Raw genomic sequence first — 25464 nt, 5'->3', positions numbered from 1 at the left:
CTGGAAGAACTCCCCTGCTAATCTTCGAATAATGCCGTGAGATCTTTTACATCCAACTGAGATGCCAATCTTGTTTTGACATCTCATTTCAATAACAGCACCTCCAACAGTGCAGCACACCCTCCATACTGCACTGGAGTGTCGAGATATGTGCTGGGATCTCTGGAGTGGGACTTGAACCCACGACACTCTGACTCCAAGAAAGAAAGATTTGAATTTCTACAGTGCTTTTCATGACCTCATGATGTCCCAAAGCACTTTACAGCCAATGAAGTACTTGTTGAAATGTCGACACTGTTGTAATGTAGGAAACAAGGCAGCCACTTTGCACACAGCAAGCTCCCATAAACAGCAATGTGATAATGGCCAGGGCACTGGGGATAACTCCCCTGCTCTTCTTCAAAATAGTGCCGTGGGATCTTTTACATCCACTTGAGAGAGCAGATGGGGCCTCGGTTTAACAACTCATTCAAAAGCTGGCACCTCGGACAGTGCAGCACTCCCTCAGCACTGCACTGGGAGTGTCAGCCTACTGCACTCCATACTGCACTGGAATGTCTAGATATGTGCTGAAGTCTCTGGAGTGGGACATAAACCCATAACCTTCTGACCCCGATGCAAGAGTGCAGCCACTGAGTCATGGCAGACACTATTGATGATGTCGAGTTCCACTTTGTCTGGGCTCTCAGTTTACAAACTGCTGGGTTAAGCATCAGGTGCTCTCATAACATTCCAAATGTTATAAATTGTTCAACTTTGAACTCTGGAGAAATATATTTCTTTGTTTTAAGCTCCATATATTTCCCACGTACAGATCCATTAGCTGATCCGGTCCTTGTTCAGCATCCAACAGTCAGCAAGGTCCCAGAGGGTGAAACCGTGCAGTTACAATGTGCCATGTACAATGCCAGTGTGAGTGACACTGATGTCCACTGGCACTGCCAGCGACCCGGGAACAACAGCGAGTGGGTGATGAGCCAGTTTGTGAATGGCACCATTACCAGGTCCCGGGGTATCCACGACCGTTTTCTGCCTTCCAGGAACATCATCAGTAACAGTTACATTCTGACCATCGTGAATGTGTCCCTCAGTGATACTGCTGCCTACAGCTGCAGTGTGTGGAGCTACATCTATGGAGCAGGGACCCAGCTCAATGTAACCGGTAAGTCAATGTTAACTCACACTGGCAGGGTCACAGTAACAGCTCCTTACTGGGAACATGTGTAACCTTCACACAGTGGGGTGGACCAGTGGAAATATACCGTCAGACACAGTGGTTACTGTCGTGCTGTGGAACAGAGAGTGGGAATGTTGTTAGTGATGTGCGAAATGCCAGAGTTGAATAGTGGCAATGTAAGAATGGATCAAAACTCTGGAACAACAACAGAACATACGGAATGTCTCGGCAAGTCTGTTTTTTGTGGAGAAAACGGAGGAGTTGACATTTTGGGTGTGGGCCACTCAGAACAAAAGAGACGGGAGAAGGGAAACCAGACATGAGAAATGAGATGGGCACACATATTTGTACTGAAAAATGGCCGCCATGCTCCACCCTTTGTCAATGATTGGTCCTTGTGGAGGATAAGCCACACCCTGAAGTTTCACTGGAATGTGTAACTGGAACCGCCCATCCCAAGGTCTCACTGACTTTGCAAATTGTAATTCGATCCACTTTGACTTCCTGAAGCGACAGAGGACAGAGCTCCCCAGAAGACAGCAAGGGCCTTACCCCAGTCCAGGTATATCCCTCCCCCAGCCAAAGTACCTTACCCCAGTCCAGGTACATCCCTCCCCCAGCCAAAGTACCTTACCCCAGTCCAGGTACATCCCTTCCCCAGCCAAAGTACCTTTCCCCAGACCAAGTACATCCCTACCCCAGCCAAAGTACCTTACCCCAGTCCAAGTACATCCCTCCCCCAGCCAAAGTACCTTACCCCAGTCCAAGTACATCCCTCCCCCAGCCAAAGTACCTTACCCCAGTCCAAGTACACCCCTCCCCCAGCCAAAGTACCTTACCCCAGTCCAGGTACATCCCTCCCCCAGCCAAAGTACCTTACCCTGGTCCAGGTACATCCCTCCCCCTGCCAAAGTACCTTACCCCAGTCCAGGTACATCCCTCCCCCTGCCAAAGTACCTTACCCCAGTCCAAGTACACCCCTCCCCCAGCCAAAGTACTTTACCCTGGTCCAAGTACACCCCTCCCCCAGCCAAAGTACCTTACCCTGGTCCAAGTACACCCCTCCCCCAGCCAAAGTACCTTACCCTGGTCCAAGTACACCCCTCCCCCAGCCAACGTACCTTACCCTGGTCCAAGTACACCCCTCCCCCAGCCAAAGTACCTTACCCCAGTCCAAGTACACCCCTCCCCCAGCCAAAGTACCTTACCCCAGTCCAAGTACACCCCTCCCCCAGCCAAAGTACCTTACCCCAGTCCAGGTACATCCCTCCCCCAGCCAAAGTACCTTACCCCAGACCAAGTACATACCTCCCCCAGCTAAAGCAGGCAGTGAAGAAGGCAAATGGTATGTTGGCCTTCATAGCTAGGGGATTTGAGTATAGGAGCAGGAAGGTCATACTGCAGTTGTACAGGGCCTTGGTGAGGCCTCACCTGGAGTATTGTGTTCAGTTTTGGTCTCCTAATCTGAGGAAGGACATTCTTGCTGTTGAGGGAGTGCAGCGAAGGTTCACCAGATTGATTCCAGGGATGGCTGGACTGACATATGAGGAGCGACTGGATCAACTGGGTCTTTATTCACTGGAGTTTAGAAGGATGAGAGGGGATCTCATAGAAACGTATAAGATTCTGACGGGACTGGTCAGGTTAGATGCGGGAAGAATGCTCCCGATGTTGGGGAAGTCCAGAACCAGGGGACATTGACTAAGGATAAGGGGTAGGCCATTTAGGACTGAGATGAAGAGAAACTTCTTCACTCAGAGAGTTGTTAACCTGTGGAATTCCCTGCCGCAGAGAGTTGTTGGTGCCAGTTCATTGGATATATTCAAGAGGGAATTAGATATGGCCCTTACGGCTAAGGGGATCAAGGGGAATGGAGAGAAAGCAGGAAAGGTGTACTGAGGGAATGATCAGCCATGATCTTATTGAATTGCAGGTTCGAAGAGCTGAATGGCCTACTCCTGCATCTATTTTCTATGTTTCTATGTTTCTTTGACATGATGGGGGCCCAGGAGAGGCGCGAGTTCGGGGACTAGAAGAGGCGAGGGCCCAGGGCCAGCATGTGCCAGCCCACACTGCAATACATGTGCGCACAAGGTCCGTGCAACATAGCTGGTCTCCAGTTGTCTTGGTTAATCCTTACCACTGGACCAAGACCTAGCTCTGTCAAGCCCGTGTGGTGGCTGGTGTGCAATGGCCACTACACATTAAAAAAATCCACGCACAGGCATCTTCCACCTTTCAATAGGTAGTTCGGGATCTGGAATACTAGGTCCTTCATTGAAACACCTGTGAACTCATCCCTTTTTGGTGTGGAAGCAAGTCATCCTCGATACAAGGGATCGCCTCAGAAGAAGACAGAAGGGCACCCACTGGGACTCTGCTCGTCACTTTCCCTCCATCAGTGGAGCTTTTCTACATTGACCAACAGTTCTGCTTCCTTTTGCCAAGCCAGCTCGATAGCACAGCAAGTAGTCAGTGTGTGATACTAGGACTGACTGACAGCCCACATTACAGATAAATCAAGCTGCTCTATGTTTAAACTAACATTATCCCTCCAACTTTCCATCATGTCGGGTGCCCCGCTCTATCTGAATTCCACCGGGATTTGATTTTCCCAGTGGTACCATTTCACACTTCACTGACTGACGAGAATCTGATGTCTTCCCCGGGGCTTCTGCCTTAAACATGTGATTTCCTTTCACAGAAACAAAAGTTGTGAAGTCAAGCCTGGTCTGGATCATTCTGGGTGCTGTGCTGGGAGTCACTGTTGTTACTGGAGGCATTTTACTCATCAGACACACACTTTTTGGAAAAAAACAGTCCGGTATGTGTGACTAAATAATTCAGTTTGTCTCGATTGCTGTATATAGTTAATAAGATATTTGTTGAAGAACCTGTTTTGATAATATATAAAATATTACTGTCGGCAGCAAGATATTATTAATATCATTGTAGTTAATGTTGGTGATATTTTATCCTTTATTTTACAGCACCATCGGGAACTGCTGCTGATCAGAACACAACTGCTGATTATGAAAATGTTTTTTCTGCAGGAGACACACAGGTGAGTTCCGTTGGTTTTCGAGGATATTGCTTTCTGTAACGAGAAGTATCTGTGTGATGTGACAGATCTGATGGTGTGTTTGTGTCTTTCGACACCACTGTTACCAGTTATTTCTGCATTATTTTCCCTCGTGGCCCTGTAGACCATCTGAATATTGGCAGTTAAGATGAATGTCCTTGTCCTGCGCAAATGTATTTTGATACAGCTGGACTCTGAGACACTTCGAAACATCGGAACATAGAAAATAGGTGCAGGAGTAGGCCATTCGGCCCTTCGAGCCTGCACCACCATTCAATAAGATCATGGCTGATCATTCCCTCTGTACCCTTTTCCTGCTTTCTCTCCATACCCCTTGATCCCCTTAGCCGTAAGGGCCATATCTAACTCCCTCTTGAATATATCCAATGAACTGACATCAACAACTCTCTGCGGCAGGGAATTCCACAGGTTAACAACTCTCTGAGTGAAGAAGTTTCTCCTCATCGCAATCCTAAATGACCTACCCCTTATCCTAAGACTGTGTCCCCTGGTTCTGGACTTCCCCAACATCGGGAACAATCTACCCGCATCTAACCTGTCGAGTCCCGTCAGAATCTTGTATGTTTCTATGGGATCCCCTCTCATCCTTTTAAACTCCAATGTATAAAGGCCCAGTTGATCCAGTCTCTCCTCATATGTCAGTCCGGCCATCCCGGGAATCAGTCTGGTGAACTTTCGCAGCACTCCCTCAATAGTGAGAACGTCCTTCCTCAGATTAGGAGACCAAAATTGAACATAATATTCCAGGTGAGGCCTCACTAAGGCCCTGTACAACTGCAGTAAGACCTCCCTGCTCCGATACTCAAATACCCTAGCTATGAAGGCCAACATACCATTTGCCTTCTTCACCGCCTGCTGTACCTGCATTCCAACTTTCAATGACTGATGAACCTGTCTCGTTGCACCTCCCCTTTTCCGAATCTGCCACCATTCAGATAATATTCTGTCTTCACCTTATTGCCCCCAAAGTGGATAACCTCACATTTATCCACATTATACTGCATTTGTAATGCATTTGCCCACTCACCTAATGTGTCGAAGTCACCCTGCAGCCTCTTAGTGTCCCCCTCACAGCTCACACCACCACCCAGTTTAGTGTCATCTGCAAACTTGGAGATATCACACTCAATTCCCTCATCCAAATCATTGATGTATATTTTAAAGAGCTGGGGTCCCAGCACTGAGCCCTGCGGCACTCCACTAGTCACTGCCTGTCATTCTGAAAAGGACCCGTTTCTCCCGACTGTCTGCCAACCAGTTCTCTACAGTGCATTACCCCCAATACCATGTGCTTTGATTTTGTACACCAATCTCTTGTGTGGGACCTTGTCAAAAGCCTTTTGAAAGTCCAAATACACCACATTCACTGGTTCTCCTTTATCCACTCTACTAGTTACATCCTCAAAAAATTCCAGAAGATTTGTCAAGCATGATTTCCCTTTCATAAATCCATGCTGACTTGGACCGATCCTCTTGCTGCTTTCCAAATGCGCTGCTATTTCATCCTTAATAATTGATTCCAACATTTTCCCCACCACTGATGTCAGGCTAACCGGTCTATAATTACCCGCTTTCTCTCTCCCTCCCTTTTTAAAAAGTGGTGTTACATTAGCTACCCTCCAGTCCATAGGAACTGATCCAAAGTTGATAGACTGTTGGAAAATGATCACCAATGCATTCACTATTTCTCGGGTACTTCCTTAAAGACTCTGGGATGCAGACTATCAGGCCCAGGGGATTTATCGGCCTTCAATCCCATCGAGGCAGCCTACAAAAGGCACAGGAGTCGGGAGGCTCGGGAGTTCGAGGACATGGAGTGGGGAGATCGAGGTGGCCTACAAAAGGCCCAAGAGTCGGGAGGCTCGGGAGTTCGAGGAGGCGGAGCGGGGAGATCGAGATGGTCTACAAAAGGCCGAGGAGTCGGGAGGCTCGGGAGTTCGAGTGTCGAGGAGTCGGGAGGCTCGGGAGTTCGAGTGTCGAGGAGTCGGGAGGCTCGGGAGTTCGAGTGTCGAGGAGTCGGGAGGCTCGGGAGTTCGAGTGTCGAGGAGTCGGGAGGCTCGGGAGTTCGAGTGTCGAGGAGTCGGGAGGCTCGGGAGTTCGAGTGTCGAGGAGTCGGGGCAGGTGCAGCAGGCAGGCAAAAAGAAGTAGAAAGAAATCGAAAGGTGACGTCACAGCCAAGGGGGTAAGTGATTGGTAAATAGTTTTTCTTTTTCTTTCTTTATCAGTAAGTAACATTTAGCATTGCTGTTGCCAAATTAAGTTAATCTAAGGGTCAAGTCATGGCAGGAGAGCTGGGACACGTGTTATGCTCCTCCTGTACTATGTGGGAAGTCAGGGACACTTCCGGTGTCCCTGACGACTACGTGTGCGGGAAGTGTATCCGCCTCCAGCTCCTGACGGACCGCATTGTGGCACTGTAGCTGTGGGTGGATTCACTCTGGAGCATCCACGATGCTGAGAATGATGTGAATAGCACGTGTAGCGAGTTGGTCTTACCGCAGGTAAAGGGTACTCAGCCAGATAGGGGATGGGTGACCAACAGGAAGAGCAGTGCAAGGAAGGTAGTGCAGGGGTCCCCTGCGGTCATCCCCCTGCAAAACAGATACACCGCTATAGGTACTGTTGAGGGGAATGACTCATCAGGGGAGGGCAGCAGCAGCCAAAATCATGGCACTGTGGGTGGCTCTGCTGCACAGGAGGGCAGGAAAAAGAGTGGGAGAGCGATAGTGATAGGGGATTCGATTGCAGGGGAATAGATAGGCGTTTCTGCGGCCGCAACCAAGACTCCAGGATGGTATGTTGCCTCCCTGGTGCAAGGGTCAAGGATGTCTCAGAGCAGCTGCAGGACATTCTGAAAAGGGAGGGTGAACAGCCAGTTGTCGTGGTGCATATAGGTACCAACGATATAGGTAAAAAAACAGGATGAGGTCCTACGAGACGAATTTAGGGAGCTAGGAGCGAAATTAAAAAGTAGGACCTCAAAAGTAGTAATCTCAGGATTGCTACCAGTGCCACGTGATAGTCAGAGTAAGAATCGCAGGATAGCTCAGATGAATACGTGGCTTGAGGAGTGGTGCAAGAGGGAGGGATTCAAATTCCTGGGACATTGGTACCAGTTCTGGGGGATCCTGTCACTGCTTTCCAAATGTGCTGCTATTTCATCATTAATGATTGATTCCAACATTTTCCCCACTTCTGATGTCAGGCTAACCGGTCTATAATTACCCGTTTTCTCTCTCCCTCCTTTTTTAAAAACTGGTGTTACATTAGATACCCTCCAATCCATAGGAACTGATCCCGAGTCGATAGACTGTTGGAAAATGATCACCAATGCATCCACTATTTCTAGGGCCACTTCCTTAAAGACTCTGGGATGCAGACTATCAGGCCCCGGGGATTTATCAGCCTTCAATCCCATCAATTTCCAGAACACAATTTCCCGCCTAATAAGGATATCCTTCAATGCCTCCTTCTCACTAGACCCTCGGTCCCCTAGTACTTTCGGAAGGTTATTTGTGTCTTCCTTAGTGAAGACAGAACTAAAGTATTTGTTCAATTGATCTGCCATTTCTTTGTTCCCCATTATAAATTCACCTGAATCAGACTGCAAGGGATCTACATTTTTCTTCACTAATCTTTTTCTCTTCACATATCGATAGAAGCTTTTGCAGTCAGTTTTTATGTTCCCGGCAAGCTTCTTCTCGTATTCTCTCTTCCCCCTCTTAATTAAACCCTTTGTCCTCCTCTGCTGAATTCTAAATTTCTCCCAATCCTCAGGTTTGCTGCTTTTTCTGGCCAATTTATATGCCTCTTCCTTGGATTTAACACTTTCCTTAATTTCCCTTGTTAGCCACGGTTGAGCTACCTTCCCCATTTTATTTTTACTCCAGACAGGGATGTACAATTGCTGAAGTTCATCCATGTGATCTTTAAATGTTTGCCATTGCCTATCCACCGTCAACCCTTTAAGTATCATTTGCCAGTCTATTCTAGCCAATTCACCTCTCATACCATCGAAGTTACTTTTCCTTAAGTTCAGGTTCCTAGTTTCTGAATTAACTGTGTCACTCTCCATCCTAATAAAGAATTCTACCATGTTATGGTCACTCTTCCCCAAGGGGCCTCGCACAACAAGATTGCTAATTAGTCCTTTCTCATTACACATCACCCAGTCTAGGATGGCCAGCTCCCTCGACATATTGGTCTGGAAAACCATTCCTAATACACTCCAGGAAATCCTCCTCCACCGCATTGCTTCCAGTTTGGTTAGCCCAATCAATATGTAGATTAAAGTCACCCATGATAACTGCTGTACCTTTGTTGCATGCATCCCTTATTTCTTGTTTGATGCCGTCCCCAACCTCACAACTACTGTTTGGTGGTCTGTACACAACTCCCACTCGTGTTTTCTGCCCTTTGGTATTCCGCAGCTCCACCCATACTGATTCCACATCATCCAAGCTAATGTCCTTTCTTACTATTGCATTAATTTCCTCTTTAACCAGCAATGCCACCCTGCCTCCTTTTCCTTTCTGTCAATCCTTCCTGAATGTTGAATACCCCTGGACATTGAGTTCCCAGCCTTGGTCACCCTGGAGCCATGTCTCCGTGATGCCAATTACATCATACCCGTTAACTGCTATCTGCGCAGTTAATTCGTCCACCTTATTACGAATACTCCTCGAATTGAGGCACAGAGCTTTCAGGAGTTAGATGTAGTCCTTACTACTAGGCGGATCAAGGGGTATGGTGAGAGAGCAAGAATGGGGTACTGAAGTTGCATGTTCAGCCATGAACTCATTGAATGGCGGTGCAGGCTCGAAGGTCTGAATGGCCTGCACCTGCACCTATTTTCTATGTTTCTATATTTCTTTCCAACACACTTTGCCCCTTTGGAATTTTGCTGCAATGTGGCCCTTTTTGTTTTTTGCCTTGGGTTTCTCTGCCCTCCACTTTTACTTTTCTTCTTTCTATCTTTTGCTTCTGCCCCCATTCTACTTATCACACACTGGCAGCTGATGAGACGCGTGGACACAAACTCCAAGTTTGAACGAGTGATAGCTTAGTGGGCAGTAGCTTGTCAGGCCTTTGATCAGCAAATCTGCTGAATTCCCATCGTCCAATCCCAACTCTACAATCCTCCACCTCATGACTCCATTCTCCTGGCTCTGGCCTGTCGAGCACCTAATTCCCGTGTCCGCCCATTGGTAATAAATCTTTCTGCCGCATGGGACCTACTCTTTGGGATTCGCTTCAATCTTCTCTGTCTTCCCACTGCCACAGCCAATCACGTCATCCCACCTTTCCATGCCAGGCACTTACTCCTGCTTCACTGCCATGCATTCTGCCATTCATTCCTGCTACTGTCCTTCCCACTACCATCCACGCCCTCCCTCCCGACACTGCTATCCATTTCCCTCAACTTCCTGCTGCTGTCCATTGTCCCCTCCCTCTAACAGCCTCCCATTCTTTTCTCCCTCTTCCACTGCCATCCATTCTCTCATCTCTCCTTGACATCCATTTTCCTGCCTGCTCTCGCTATCCATTTTGTTTCCCTGACCATTTATTCCCCCCTCCCCCGCTTCTCCCTGTGTTTGCCAATGAATGCACTGGACAGATGCATCACTAATGGCCTGCACTGCTGTCTTTCATCAGAATGTGAGTATCTGCCCACACTGAGACAGATATCCTGGCCATTAGCACTGAGACAGATATCCTGGCCATTAGCACTGAGAGAGTGCTGAGAGGAGAGAGCAGGACTGGGGGGCACTATGGGGCCTGACTGTGACGATTTTTGTTCTGATACACTAACACGCTGACTGGGACCCCAAAACCCCAAAACATTGTCTGCCCCTGCAAAGCACCGATGGTTGGCAACTGAGTCCAAATCAAATCACAGGCGCTCTCTCGAATGAGGATGACTTGACAATGAGAATGAGAATGAGAATGAGGATTGACAAATCTTCTGGAATTTTTTGAGGATGCAACTAGTAGAGTGGACAAGGGAGAACCAGTGGCTGTGGTGTATTTGGACTTTCAAAGGGTTTTGAAAGAGGTCCCACACGAGAGATTGGTGTGAAAAATTAAAGTACATGGTATTGGGGGTAATGTACTGACGTGGATAGAGAACTGGTTGGAAGACAGGAAGCAGAGTTGGGATAAACGGGTCCTTTTCAGAATGGCAGGCAGTGACTAGTGGAGTGCCGCAGGGCTCAGTGCTGGGACCACAGCTATTTACAATACACAGTAATGATTTAGATGAAGGAATTGAGTGTAATATCTCCAAGTTTGCAGATGACATTAAGCTGGGTGGCGATGTGAGCTGTGGAGGGGAGGCTAAGAGGCTGCAGGGTGACTTAGACAGGTTAGGTGAGTGGGCAAATGCTTGGCAGATGCAGTATAATGTGGATAAATGTGAGGTTATCCACTTTGGGGGCAAAAACACGAAGGCAGAATATTATCTGAATGGTGGCAGATTAGGAAAGGGGGAGGTGCAATGAGACCTGGGTGTCATGGTTCATCAGTCATTGAAAGTTGGCATTCAGGTTCAGCAGGTGGTGAAGAAGGCAAATGGTATGTTGGCCTTCATAGCTAGGGGATTTGATTTATAGAGCAGGGAAGTCTTACTGCAGTTGTACAGGGCCTTGGTGATGCCTCACCTGGAATATTGTGTTCAGTTTTGGTCTCCTAATCTGAGGAAGGACGTTCTTGCTATTGAGGGAGTGCAGCAAAGGTTCACCAGACTGATTCCAGGGATGGCGAGACTGACATATGAGGAGAGACTGGATCAACTGGGCCTTTATACACTGGAGTTTAGAAGGATGAGAGGGGATCTCATAGAAACTTACAAGATTCTGACGGGACTGGACAGGTTAGATGCGGGAAGAATGTTCCCGATGATGGGGAAGTCCAGAATCAAGGGACACAGTCTTAGGATAAGGGGTAGGCCATTTAGGACTGAGATAAGGAGAAACTTCTTCACTCAGAGAGTTGTTAAGCTGTGGAATTCCCTACCGCAGAGTTTTGTTGATGCCAGTTCATTGGATATACTCAAGAGGGAGTTAAATATGGCCCTTACAGCTAAAGGGATCAAGGGGTATGGAGAGAAAGCAGGAAAGGGTTACTGAGGGAATGTTCAGCCATGATCTTATTGAATGGTGGTGCAGGCTCGAAGGGCCGAATGGCCTACTCTTGCACCTATTTTCTATGTTTCTATGTTTCCACATGGGTCCACAGGTGTTTCAATGAAGGACCCGATGTTCCAGTCCTGAACTTCAACTGAAGGGGTGGAAAATGTCAGTGCGTGGATTTGTTTAACGTGTGGTGGCCGTTGCACATCAGCCACCACACGGGCTTAACAGAGCTCGGCCTTTATCCAGTGGCAAGAGTTAACCAGGACGACTGGAGACCTGCTCTGCTGCACCGACCTAATACATGCACATATCGCAGTGTGGGCTGGTCCGTGTGGCCACAATCTCTCGCCACTCCTCCACCACAAACATTCGGGGGGGCCGGGGGGCGGGGGTGACCAAATAGGTGCAGACACCCAAACCAGGTGCCATTCAGGACACAACTATGAGTGTGTGTATGCCATCACAACTGAGTAATCAGGCTCGATGGGTTCACATGGAGCTTGTTCGATTGAATATCTTTGGATCTGCAATTTTTTACAAAGCAGTTGGTTCTCCAGAACTGTTACAAATTTCACCCTTGGCAGGACAAATCTGGTTTGTGGTATTCATCCTGTAGTTATAGGATGTAGTCGGAGGTATGGGACCAGCAGTAAATCAGGACAAACCTGGTTTGTGGTATTCACCCTGTAGTTATAGGATGTAGTCGTAGGTATGGGACCAGCAGTAAATCTGGACACACCTGGTTTGTGGTATTCACCCTGTAGTTATAGGATGTAGTCGGAGGTATGGGACCAGCAGTAAATCTGGTCTTGTCTGGGAATAATGGAAGTGTCAGCCAGGTCACCTGCACTCCCATTTTCCATTTGCTGTGCCTGTTTCTGACTCCACATTGAGTTGATTGGTCTGTGATCGCTTGTTTAAAATCATTTCAGAACCCTTTAAAACTTGCCTTCACAACCTTGCTGATAAACACTCTTCTAGTCTCTGAATTCCATTCACATTATTGACTCCTACGTGACATGGTGTTGCTTGGAGCTCGTTCATGCTGCTCCCAGTTTGTTATAATGCAGGCCTCCGTTTATAGATTACAAAGTCAACACCTTTTGGTCTTTGGAGAAATAAACTGTAAGCTTTCTTGTCGGCTGGTTATACTCGTTACCAACACCTTCCCTAACCCCATGTCTCGCAATGTTTGGGAAATATTGAGTGTTTGTTCACCCAAACAATGAAGTGACTGCCAAGTTTCCTGGTCCAATCTTTCACATCCACCGCTCTGACACATTTCAAACCTCTTTCTCCACTTGTCCTATCGTGTCCTGAGTTGTGAAACTCAAAGACTGGGAAAGGAAATCAGCTCTCAGACTGTGCTTTGCTCCCTCTGTGACTGTGTTTATCTGCTGGCCCCAGAACACTCTCTCTTTCATCAGCCTGTTTCCTTATGGCATGTTCTCAGTGGCTGGACGGCATTTTTATCAAGTTGGGGATATCCTTTACTTCATGCTTCTCTCCACGCACTGTACAAGACTGATTGGATCGGACTTTTTTTGGTTATACATTTAAGGAAAATGTGTAGATTACTGAATAACAACGCCGTCATCCCAGAGAATTCTTAAACCAGCATCAGCAATGTATTGGACAATGTAACTATCATTTGTATTTTGTTGTAGAACTCCGGAGATCGTCTGGAGGATCCAAATGCCACGTACATGGTAAGAAACTCCAAATTCAGAACGTTAATACATTCCAAATAACCCTTCATTGGGCACGTGTTACTAGATTGCTGATTCTATCATTGCTCTGTTCCCTGTTAGGCATTACAGCAACCGGATCAGTCCATATACAGTGAGCTTAAAGGTATGTTTCTCTCACACTTGACAAGGGTAGAGGCAAAGCGTGTGATATCGGTCACTTTTTGTATAAATGGCGAAACTGTGGGAAACCTAAAATGGATCCATAGCAGCAACACTGCCTGGAATAGACCGAGAGCAATGGGCCCAGTGTGGTAACGGGCCATCAGTAGCCCAGTACGGTGATGGATTGAATGTTGTGTGGTGATGAACAGCTTTCACTAAATCATTAACACCCACAGCCGCACACACACAAATCCTCTCCTTTGTTCACACTGAGTATTGTAACCAGGTTAAAAGTAGCCAGCACACTTCATTTTCTGATTCAACATTTTCCATTGGTGTCGAGGGTTAAGCAAGTTATTGGGCCTGATTTTTCCAACAAGAGCTATGTCACATTAATTCTGGGAAAATAGACCATAATAATCAAGGAAAAGCTACATACTAGCCGGCCACTTACACTCCTATAACCAGTAATTACTTGTCACTGTTATTTCAGAGATAAACACATCTCCCGCTGATCAATTTTTCAACCTCAGAATGATACAGGGACTGAAAGGGTTAAATGATTGCATCAATTGGATTGTATTGCCTTCAGTTTCGAAGGTCGAGGGGTGATCTAATCGAGGTGTTAAAATGTTAAAGGGATTCTGTAAAGTCCTTACTCTACTGCATGAAACCACACGGGGCACCTTCCAGGGACAAGGCCACTACGTGACCTGAACTCTTTATTTAGTATCCAGAATTGATGACCCTGCGTGGGACCTCCCTTTATATACCTGAGTGATCAGGTAAGGAGTGTCTCCCACAAGTTCACCCCTTGTGGTCAAGGTGTGCATCTCAGTTGAGTGCATACAGTAATACAGTGGTGTTACATTGTAGTTACAAACATGACATCACCTTCCCCCCACCCCCAAAGTCTTATTGGGATCATAGGTTCAGTCTTTCAGGTGGTCTACGCTCCCTCGTGGAGCGCTGCAGTTGGGGCTCTGGTTGTTGAACACTGACGTGAGTGTCTGTCCCCTGTGGTGATTCCGGCCTGTCCGGGCTGACCTCAGGGACTGTGCATTCTTCTGATTGTTTTTGTTGCACATTCACTGGCGGTAGTGTGAGCTCCATCTCATGGTCTTCTTCAGCTTCCTGCGTGTCATTGCTGAACCTTTTCTTTACTTGGTCCAGATGCTTTCGGCATATCTGGCCATTGTTGAGTTGACTCTATTCCCTTCTTTGTCTATTACAGTACCCTCGAGCCATTTGGGTCCCATTGCGTGATTGAGGACGAATACAGGATCATTTATTTCTATACATCTCCCCCTCGAATTACGGTCATGGTACTCGTTTTGTGACTTGCGCTTGCCCTCAACTATGTCAGTCAGGACTGGGTGGATGAGGGACAACCGAGTTTGGAGTGTCCGTTTCTTTAGTAACTCCGCGGGCGGGACCACCGTGAGCGAGTGCGGGCGGGATCTATAGGCCAGCAGGAGGCGCGATAGGTGGCATTGTAGGGAGGGTCCTTGAATCCTGAGCATACCTTGCTTAACGATTTAGACCGCACGTTCCGCCTGGCCATTGGAGGCCGGCTTCAATGATGCAGTCCTGAAATCGTTGATGCCATTGCCTGACATAAATTGCCGGAATTCATAACTCGTGAAACACGGGCCATTGTCACTAACCAGGATGTCTGGCAAGCCATGGGTTGCGAAGATCGCACGTAGGCTTTCCATGGTGGTGGATGATGTGCATGAATTCAGGATGATGCAGTCGATCTATTTCGAGTACGCATCTACAACGATAAGGAACATCTTACCCATGAACGGGCCCGTGTAGTCAACGTGAATGCGTGACCATAGCTTGGTGGGCCAGGGCCACTGGCTGAGTGGGGCCTCCCTGGGGGCATTACCCAGCTGGGAACATGTCGTGCACCTTCAAACACAGTGTTGCAGGTCTGAGTCAATTTCAGGCCATCAAACGTGTGACCGGGCAATGGCCTTCATCATCACAATGCCTGGGTGCTCTCTGTGGAGTTCCCTGATGAACGCCTCCCTGCCCTTCTGGGGCATAACTACCCGGCTGCCCCATAGTAGGCAGTCAGCTTGGACAGAAAGCTCATCCATCCGCCTGTGGAACGGGCGCCCAATCCCCAGTCAGGACACATTTCTTAATCAGGGATAGGAGGGGATCCCTCTTTGTCCAGATTTTGATCTGGCGGGCTGTGATGGGGGAGCCTGCACTGCTGAAAGCATCGACAGCCATGACCATCTCAGCGCTTTGCTCAGCTGCCCCCTCAGTGGTGGCCAGTGGAAGCCTGATGAGCGCGTCAGCGCAATTTTCAGTGCCGGGCCGGTGCCGGATGGAGTAGTCATAGGTAGCCAGCGTGAGAGCCCATCGCTGTATGTGAGCTGATGCGTTGGCATTGACAGGCTTGCTGTCTGACAACAGGGATGTGAGTGGCTTATGGTCCATTTCCAATTCAAACTTTCTACCAAAGAGATACTGATGCATTTCTTTACACCATAGACACATGCGAGCACTTCCTTCTCAACCATCCCATACCCCCTTTCTGCTTGAGAGAGCGACCTGGAGGCATAAGCCACAGGTTGTAGCTGACCCTCAGCATTACCCTGCTGCAACACGCACCCAACCCCATAGGACGAAGCATCACAAGTCAGAACTAAACTTTTACAGGGGTCATACAGGGTCAACAGCTTGTTAGAACACAGTAGGTTTCGCGCTCGATCGAAAGCACATTCCTGACAGTCCCCCCAAAACCAATTGCAGCCCTTACGCAGGAGCACGTGTAGCGGCTCCAACAACGTGCTCAAGTTCGGCAGAAAGTTCCCGAAATAGTTCAACAGTCACAGGCATGAACGCAGCTCCGATGTGTTGCAGGGCCTGGGTGCTCGTCGAATCGCCTCTGTTTTGGATTCGGTGGGCCAAATCCCATCTGCAGCAACCCTCCTGCTCAGAAACTCAACCTCGGGAGCTAAAAACATGCATTTAGATTTCTTGAGTCGCAGGCCTACCCGGTCCAGTCGGCGTAGCACCTCCTCCAGGTTGTGGAGGTGTTCCTCGGTGTCTCGACCCGTGATGAGGATGTCGTCCTGGAATACAATCGTGCCAGGAATTGATTTAAGCAGGCTTTCTCTGTTGCGTTGAAAGATCGCGGCCGCTGATCGAATGCCAAACGGGCACCTGTTATACGCAAACAGTCCCTTGTGCGTGGTGATGGTGATCAGCAGTTCAGATTCATCGGCCAGTTCCTGGGTCATATAGGCTGATTGAGGTCCAACTTGGTGAACAGCTTGCTGCCTGCCAGCGTGGCGAAGAGGTCCTCCGCTCTTGGGAGCGGGTATTGGTCTTGTAGGGACACCCGATTGATGGTGGCCTTGTAGTCGCCACAGATCCTGACAGAACCATCTGCTTTCAGAACGGGGACAATGGGGCTCACCCAGTCGCTGAATTCAACAGGCGAGACGATGCCCTCTCTCAACAGCTGGTCCAATTCGCTCTCAATTTTCTCCCGCATCACATACGGCACCGCTCTGGCTTTGTGGTGCACTGGCCTGGCGTCTGGGGTGATGTGTATCACTACTTTGGTGCCTTTGAATGTCCCGACGCCAGGTTGGAACAGTGACTCGAATTGTTGTAGGACTTATGAGGACCACGGATGACATTGCGTGAACATCCCCCCATTTCCAGTTCATCTCGGCTAACCAGCTCCTCCCAACAATGCGGGCCCATTTCCCGGGACAATCCAGAGCGGCAGCCGGTTCACCGAGCCATTGTGTGTGACAGCCAACATTGCACTGCCTAGCACCGGAATGATTTCTTTGCGTCTCGATGAGTTGTAATTTGGGTCTGCTGGCTTTGCGTGGCCATAATTTCGCGAATTGCTGAACGCTAATGAGTGACTGGCTGGCCCCCGTGTCCAGCTCCATGTGTACCGGGATGCTGTTCAACAAAACCCTCATCATCATTGGTGGCGTTTTGGTGTATAAACTGTGAATATTCACCGCATGGACCCGCTGAACCTCGGCATCCATCGGTTTGCCCCAAAAGTCATCCTGCCTCACAGAACCCTCTTTTGGTCCATCTGCCTCAAATATCAGTCTGGTTGCAGGCTTTCTGCACAGACGGGCTAAATGGCCACTGAGGTTGCAGTTTCTGCAAACGAACTGTTGGAACCTGCAAGATCTGGCTGAGTGTTTTCCCCCACACCTCCAACACAAGTTAAAGTTTCCATTATTGGGGACGAAAGGGCTGTGGCCAGTGATTCCGTGCTGACTGTCTCTTTGACTGCTCTTAAGTACCCTATTAGTGGGTGTCAATGGCCCCATCCCGGGCTGCATTGTCCACTGTGATGGCGTGAACGTCCGTTCAGCCTGCCATTGTCTTTGTTGAGGTCCTACTCTGGGGTCTATTGCTGCCTGGGGAGTGTCGGACTGCCCCTGCCTGCCTGCGGGGCTCTGAGTAGCATGGAGGACGTTGACTCCCTGATCCATCGCCGTGTTGGAGACAGAATTGCGCGCGTAAATCATTTTCGTCTCTTCCTCCCCCGCCATGAAAGTCTGAGCCAACAACGCCGCCGCTTCAAGGTCAAGTCCTTGGTCTCAATTAACTTGTGAAAGATTCCCGCATGACCGATACCTTCAATAAAGAAGACCCTTAGCATCTCCCCACTGCAGGCATCTGTGAACTTACAGAGACTGGTCAAACGCCGGAGGTCCACTACAAAGTCCGGTATGCTCTGCCCTTCACAATGTGTAGAATCTGTGTCGAGCCATGTGTATGCTGCTCACCAGCTTGAGGTGCTCCCCAATCAACTTGCTAAGCTCCTCAAAGGTTTTGTCCGACGGCTTCTCAGGTGCCAGTAAGTCCTTCATGAGCGCATAAGTCTTTGGTCCACAGCTGGTCAAGAGATGAGACCGACGCTTGTCGGCCGCTGCATCCCCCAGCCAGTCTTTCGTCACAAAACTCTGCTGAAGCCTCTCAACAAAATCGTCCCAGTCTTCCCCAACACAGTACCGTTCATCTGTGTTACCGGTGGCCATTCTCGTGGGTCGTGAGTTCCCGTTTCTCGTCGCCAATGTAAAGTCCTTACTCCACTGCATGAAACCACACGAGGCACATTCCAGGGACAAGGCTACTACGTGACCTGAACTCTTTATTCAGTACTCCAGAAGTGATGACCCTGTGTGGGACCTCCCTTTATATACCTGTGTGATCAGGTAAGGAGTGTCTCCCACAAGTTCACCCCTTGTGGTCAAGGTGTGCATCTCAGTTGAGTGCATACAGTAATACAGTGGTGTTACATTGCAGTTACAAAATGACAGATTTGATGGGGTAGATTGAGAGAAACTATTTTCTCTGATGGGAGAATTAAGAACAAGGCATAATCTTAAAATGAGAGTTGAGGAGGGAAACAGTTCCAGCAGCAGTCCCTGATGGTGATCAGGAGTGGCAATGTGACCAGATTTTATCCCTCTCCAGCCCATGGCTCCTCAACTGCCACTGTTGGAGACAACACAGATCATTATTACTGAAACATGGCTGAAAGGGCAGGACTGGCAGCATAACATTCCTGGTTACAGGGTTTTCAGACGTGATAGAGAGGGAGATAAAAATGAGGGGGGGTCCCAATATTGGTTAAAGAAACAATTACAACTGTGAGGAGGGATGATACATTAGAAAGATCATCAAATAAGTCCATATGGGTTCAACTGAAGATCAAAAAAGAGCCAATTACACTGCTGGGAGTGTATTATAGGCCCCCAAACAGTCAGAGGGGACAGGAGAACAAATATGGCCACATTTCTGAGAAGTGCAAAAACAATAGGCAGTAATAGTAGGGGATTTCAACTACCCTAACATGAACTGGGATAGCATCAGTGTAAAAGGTATAGAGAGCACAGAATTCACAAAATGCAATCGAGAACATTTATAGCCAACACACAGCAAACCCAACAAGAGAGAGGCGGTTCTGGCCTTAGTTTTAGGGAATGATGCTGGAGAGGTGGAAGGGGTATCAATGGGGGAGCATTTTGGTGATAGTGATCATAATTCAGTTAGATTTAGTGTAGTTATGGAAAGGAGAAAGATAAACCAAGAGTAAAAGTTCTCAGTTGGGGAAAGGCCAATTTTAATAAGCTGAGATGTGACTTAGCAAAAGTGGAGTGGAAACAGCGACAAAGGTAAATCAGTGTTGGGGCAGTGGGAGGCATTCAAGGAGGAGATAGTGGTGGTTCAGAGCAAATATGTTCTCTCAAAGAAAAAGGGTGGGACTCCCACATCTAGAGCTCCCCAGATGTCAAGGGAGATACAGGGTGGGATAAGGCAAAAAAGGGAAGCTTATATTGGATACCGAGAGTTAGAAAGTGCAGAGGTGACATTAAAAAGGGAATTCAGAAAGCAAAGAGAGGGTTTGAAAAAATATTGGCAAGTAAAATCGCGGAAAACCCAAAGATGTTTTATAAATACATAAAGAGCAAGAGGATAACGAAAAAAAGAGTCGGGTCTATTAGAGACCATAAAGGTAACCTGTGTGTGGAGGTGGAAGACATGGGTATGGGTCTTGATGAATACGTTGCATCTGTCCTCACAAAAGAGAGGGATGATGCAGACATTGTAGTTAAGGAGGAGGAGTGTAATATATTAGATGAGATAAATATAGTGAGACTGGAGATATAAGGGGGTTTAGCATCTTTGAAAGTGGATAAATTGCCAGGCCTGGATGAAATGCATCCCAGGCTGTTAAGACAAGCAAGGAAGGAAATAGCGGAGGCTCTGACCATCATTTTTCAATCCTCTCAGGCTACATGTGTGGTACTGGAGGACTGCTAATGTTGTACCGTTGTTTAAAAAGGGAGAAAGGGATAGACCAAGTAATTACAGCCCAGTCAGCCTAACCACAGTGGTGGGGAAATTGTTGGCAAAAGTTCTGAGGGACAATATTAATTAATCATCATTTAAAAAGGCATGGATTAACCAAGGATAATCAGCATGGATTTGTTAAGGGAAGGTCGTGTCTGACTTACTTGATTGAGTTTTTTGAGGAGGTAACGAGGATGTTTGATGAGAGTAGTGCTTGTCTGCATGGATTTTTAGCAAGGCCTTTGACAAGATCCCACATGGCAGACTGGTCAGGAAAGTAAAAGCCCAGAGGATCCAAGGGGAAGTGGCAAGTTGGATCCAAAATTGTCTCAGTGGCAGGAAGCAAAGGGTAATGGCCAACGGGTGTATTTGTGACTGGAAGGCTGTTTCCAATGGGGTTCCACAGGGCTCAGTACTGGGGCCCTTGCTTTTTGTGGTATGCGTCAATGATTTATATTCCAATGTAGTTTGAAGATGATATAAAATTGATCGTGTGGTTGACAGTGAGGAAGAAAGCTTCAGACAAGTGGGAGAAAGGTGGCAAATGGAAATCACCCCAGAGAAATATCAGGTATTCCATTTGAGGATGGCTAACAAGGCAAGGGAATACACAATAAATGGTAGGACACTGAGAGGTGTAGAGGGACAGAGGGACCTTGGAGTGTATGTCTGCAGATCCCTGAAGGTAGCAGGAAGGTAACAGCAGGACCCACCTCCCCACCCCTGACCCAGCCACTCCCACCCCCGACCCCCGACCCAGCCACCCCTGACCCAGCCACCCCCGGCCCTGACCCCTCCCCACCTCCCGACCCTCCCCCCGACCTTCCCTACCCCCCCGACCCCCGACCCTCCCCCACCCCGGACCTTCCCCACCCCCCAGACCCCCGGCCCGCCCCCACCCCCCGACCCTCCCCCACCCCCAACCTTCCTCCACCCCAACCCTCCCCCCAGACCCCCGACCCACCCACCCCCGATCCTCCCCCCCCGATCTTCCCCAGACCCCCGGCCCGCCCCCACCCCCCCCCCGGCCCGCCCCCACCCCTCCGACCCTCCCCCACCCCTGACCCGACCACCGACCCTCCTCCACCCCCGACCCTCCCCCCACCCCCCCAGACCCTCCCCCACCCCGGACCTTCCCCACCCCCCAGACCCCCGGCCCGCCCCCACCCCCCCGACCCTCCTCCACCCCCAACCCTCCCCCCACCCACCCACCCCCGACCCTCCCCCCCCGATCTTCCCCAGACCCCCGGCCCACCCCCACCCCCCCGACCCTCCCCCACCCCTGACCCGACCCACCGACCCTCCTCCACCCCCGACCCTCCCCCACCCCCCCCGGCCTGCCCCCATCCCCCAGACCCTCCCCCACCCCTCCCCCACCCCCCAGACCCCCGACCTTCCCCCATCCCCCAGACCCCTGACCCTCCCCCACCCCCCTGACCCCCGACCCTCCTCTACCCCGTGACCCTCCCCCACCCTGACCCTCCCCCATCCCCCTGACCCCCGACCCTCCTCTACCCCGTGACCCTCCCCCACCCTGACCCTCCCCCATCCCCCAGACCCCCGACCCTCCCCCCTCCTCCACCACTCTCCCCCACCCCCTGACCTTCGACCTACCCCCACCCATCAGAGAGCTGCGGAAGCTGGGATATTGAATAAATTTAAGACAGAGATAGACAGTTTCTTAACCGATAATGGAATAAAGGGTTATGGGGGGCGGGCAGGGAAGTGGAGCTGTGTCCATGATCGGATCAGCCACGATCGTATTAAATGGCAGAGCAGGCTCGAGGGGCCGTATGGCCTACTCCTGCTCCTGTTCTTATTCCTGATAAAGTGGTTCAGAAGGCAAACGGGATACTTGCCCTTATTAGCCGAGGCATAGAATATAAGAGCAGGGAGATTATGCTAGAACTGCATAAAACACTTGTTCGGCCACAGTACTGCATACAGTTCTGCTCACTGCATTACAGGAAAAATGTGATTGTACCCTCTCTGGTGCAGAGGAGATTTACCAGGATTTTGCCAGGAATGGAGAATTTTAGTTATGAGGAAAGATTGGATAGGCTGCGGTTGTTATCTGAGGAGAGCTCAGAGGTGGCTGAGGGGAGACGTGATTGAGGTGTATAAAATTATGAGGGGCTGAGATAGAGTGGAAAGGAAGGACCTATTTCTCCTAGCAGAGGGGTCAATAACAGAGGGCATAGATTTAAAGTCATTGGTAGAAGGATTAGAGGGGAGTTGAAAACTTTTTTCCCCAGAGGGTTGGGGGAACTCTGGAACTCACTGCCTGAAAGGGTGGTAGAGGCAGAAACCCTCGTCACAGTTCAAAAGTACTTGGATATGCTCTTGAAGTGTAACCTATGGGGAGGGCTAACAAGGCTACGGACCGAGAGCTGGACAATGGGATAAGGCTGGATAGCTCTTTGTCAGCCGGCACAGACACACTGGGTCGAATGGCCTCCTTCTGTGACATATATTTCTGATTCACTCAACCCTGAGGCCTTCCCAGTCTGTATGGCTCAGATACGCCCGGGATAAACTCAGACAGTGTCTGAAATTGTCTTTTATTGTCACATTTTGCACTAGATTACTTCAGATAACTGCTTTGTTTTTAATTTTGTTCAAACAGGCAATAAATAAACAGCTGACAGCTGACCCACAGAAGAAGTCCTGCCATAAGATGCTATTCTGGGAGGACGAACATACGATGGACATTTTGAGCAGGAAAGGTTATCAGACCCAACAAACCTGCTCCCCACCTACTCACCAGATACCTCAATCCCTTTTCTCAACAGATTATCTCCTGGACCCATTTATTCTGCCCAAGTTACTCCTGTCTTCCTAACTTGTTTCTCCTGGTATTTGAACAATTTGCTTTGGCACATTCCTTCAGAATCTTATAAAGTTCAACAGATCAAGCTGAAGTTTTCTGTTTTGCAAAGGAAACAATCAAAGCTTCCTTAACTTTTCATAATTTAAATATCCTGGCACCTTGAATAACATGCAGGTGACGGATTTTCAAGTTAAACCATTGTCTCCCCTCCCACCCATCTGAAAGTCTTGGAACAGCTCACTGTTCCCCATCCATCCCTCCCTCATCTCCCACTCACTCCCTCGCTCCTCTCCCCCTCCCTCCCTCGCTCCTCTCCCACCCTCCCTCTCTCCCCACCCTCCCTCTTTCCCCACCCTCCCTCGCTGCTCCCCCTCCCTCGCTACTCTCCCCCCCTCGCTACTCTCCCCCTCCCTCGCTACTCTCCCCCCTTCCCTCCCTCCCTCGCTACTCTCCCCCTCCCTCCCTCGCTACTCTCCCCCTCCCTCTCTACTCTCTCCCTCCCTCCCTCGTCTCCCTCCCTCGTCTCCCTCCCTCCCTCGTCCCCCTGCCTCGTCCCTGTCCCTCCCTCGCTCCTCTCTCCCCCCCTCATCTCTCCCTCCCTCATCTCTCCCCCTCATCTCTTCCCCTCCCTCCCTCATCTCTCCCCCTCCCTCATCTCTCCCCCTCACTCCCTCATCTCTCCCCCTCCCCCTCCCTCCCTCATCTCTCCCCCTCCCCCTCCCTCCCTCTTCTCTCCCCCTCCCCCTCCCTCCCTCCCTCATCTCTCCCCCCTCCCTCATCTCTCCCCCCTCCCTCCCTCATCTCTCCCCCCTCCCTCCCTCCCTCATCTCTCCCCCCTCCCTCCCTCCCTCATCTCTCCCCCCTCCCTCCCTCCCTCATCTCTCCCCCCTCATCTCTCCCTCATCTCTCCCCCCTCATCTCTCCCCCCTCCCTCCCTCCCTCATCTCTCCCCCCTCCCTCCCTCCCTCATCTCTCCCCCCTCCCTCCCTCCCTCATCTCTCCCCCCTCCCTCCCTCCCTCATCTCTCCCCCCTCCCTCCCTCCCTCATCTCTCCCCCCTCCCTCCCTCCCTCATCTCTCCCCCTCCCTCCCTCCCTCATCTCTCCCCCTCCCTCCCTCCCTCATCTCTCCCCCTCCCTCCCTCCCTCCCTCATCTCTCCCCCTCCCTCCCTCATCTCTCCCCCTCCCTCCCTCCCTCATCTCTCCCCCTCCCTCCCTCCCTCATCTCTCCCCCTCCCTCCCTCACCCCTCCCCCTCCCTCCCTCACCCCCTCCCTCCCTCATCCCTCCCTCATCTCTCCCCCCTCCCTCATCTCTCCCCTCCTCCCTCCCCTCCTCCCTCATCTCTCCCCTCCTCCCTCCCCTCTCCCCTCCTCCCTCCCCTCTCCCCTCCTCCCTCACTCCCTCATCTCTCTCCCCCTCACTCCCTCATCTCTCTCCCCCTCCCTCCCTCCCTCATCTCTCTCCCCCTCCCTCCCTCCCTCATCTCTCTCCCCCTCCCTCCCTCCCTCATCTCTCTCCCCCTCCCTCCCTCCCTCATCTCTCTCCCCCTCCCTCCCTCCCTCATCTCTCTCCCCCTCCCTCCCTCATCTCTCTCCCCCTCCCTCCCTCATCTCTCTCCCCCTCCCTCCCTCATCTCTCTCCCCCTCCCTCCCTCATCTCTCTCCCCCTCCCTCCCTCATCTCTCTCCCCCTCCCTCCCTCATCTCTCTCCCCCTCCCTCCCTCATCTCTCTCCCCCTCCCTCCCTCATCTCTCTCCCCCTCCCTCCCTCATCTCTCTCCCCCTCCCTCCCTCATCTCTCTCCCCCTCCCTCCCTCATCTCTCTCCCCCTCCCTCCCTCATCTCTCTCCCCCTCCCTCCCTCATCTCTCTCCCCCTCCCTCCCTCATCTCTCTCCCCCTCCCTCCCTCATCTCTCTCCCCCTCCCTCCCTCATCTCTCTCCCCCTCCCTCCCTCCCTCCCTCATCTCTCTCCCCCTCCCTCCCTCATCTCTCTCCCCCTCCCTCCCTCCCTCATCTCTCTCCCCCTCCCTCCCTCCCTCATCTCTCTCCCCCTCCCTCCCTCCCTCATCTCTCTCCCCCTCCCTCCCTCCCTCATCTCCATTCTCCCTCCCTCCCTCATCTCCATTCTCCCTCCCTCCCTCATCTCCATTCTCCCTCCCTCCCTCATCTCCATTCTCCCTCCCTTGTCCCCCTCCGTCGCTCCACTCCCCCTCCTTCCCTTACTCCCTCACTCCTCATTGCTCTTCCCCATATTCACTCGTTCGCTCCTTTCTCCTTTTGATAATCTTGGCTCTCTCTCTCTCACAATGCTCTCAGGGCTCTCTCTCTCTCAGATGTACTAATATCCCCCGAGGCACACACCTGAAGTATGATTGCTACTTGTTGCGAACTGTATAAAGTGCAACTTTTCTGATCACATAATGTTGGGCACAATTCTCACCAGTGATTTGCGCCGGTTTTTTGCAGCAATTCCTTTTGGCTGAAGTTGAAAAACCAGTTTCCCC

General features: G+C 50.3%; 1 protein-coding gene across 1 annotated transcript in view; it reads left to right on the top strand.

The window, feature by feature from the left end:
* The window catches only part of LOC139243212 (uncharacterized), a gene marked incomplete at its 5' end in the record, with an annotated part of 44464 nt that extends 20925 nt beyond the window's left edge, over window positions 1–23539 (top strand). Inside the window, 6 exons of the mRNA XM_070870717.1 lie at window positions 815–1162; window positions 3882–4001; window positions 4168–4241; window positions 13081–13122; window positions 13225–13267; window positions 22757–23539. Coding sequence (XP_070726818.1) covers window positions 815–1162; window positions 3882–4001; window positions 4168–4241; window positions 13081–13122; window positions 13225–13267; window positions 22757–22767 — 638 coding nt within the window. The remainder of the gene's footprint in view (window positions 1–814; window positions 1163–3881; window positions 4002–4167; window positions 4242–13080; window positions 13123–13224; window positions 13268–22756) is intronic.
* Window positions 23540–25464: the final 1925 nt, after the last annotated feature.

The sequence above is a fragment of the Pristiophorus japonicus genome, unplaced genomic scaffold (genome assembly GCF_044704955.1).
Source record: "Pristiophorus japonicus isolate sPriJap1 unplaced genomic scaffold, sPriJap1.hap1 HAP1_SCAFFOLD_1630, whole genome shotgun sequence".
In the NCBI taxonomy this organism is placed as follows: Eukaryota; Metazoa; Chordata; class Chondrichthyes; family Pristiophoridae; genus Pristiophorus; species Pristiophorus japonicus.
Note: the sequence above shows the minus strand (reverse complement) of the source record. Positions and strands in the feature narration are given on the sequence as shown.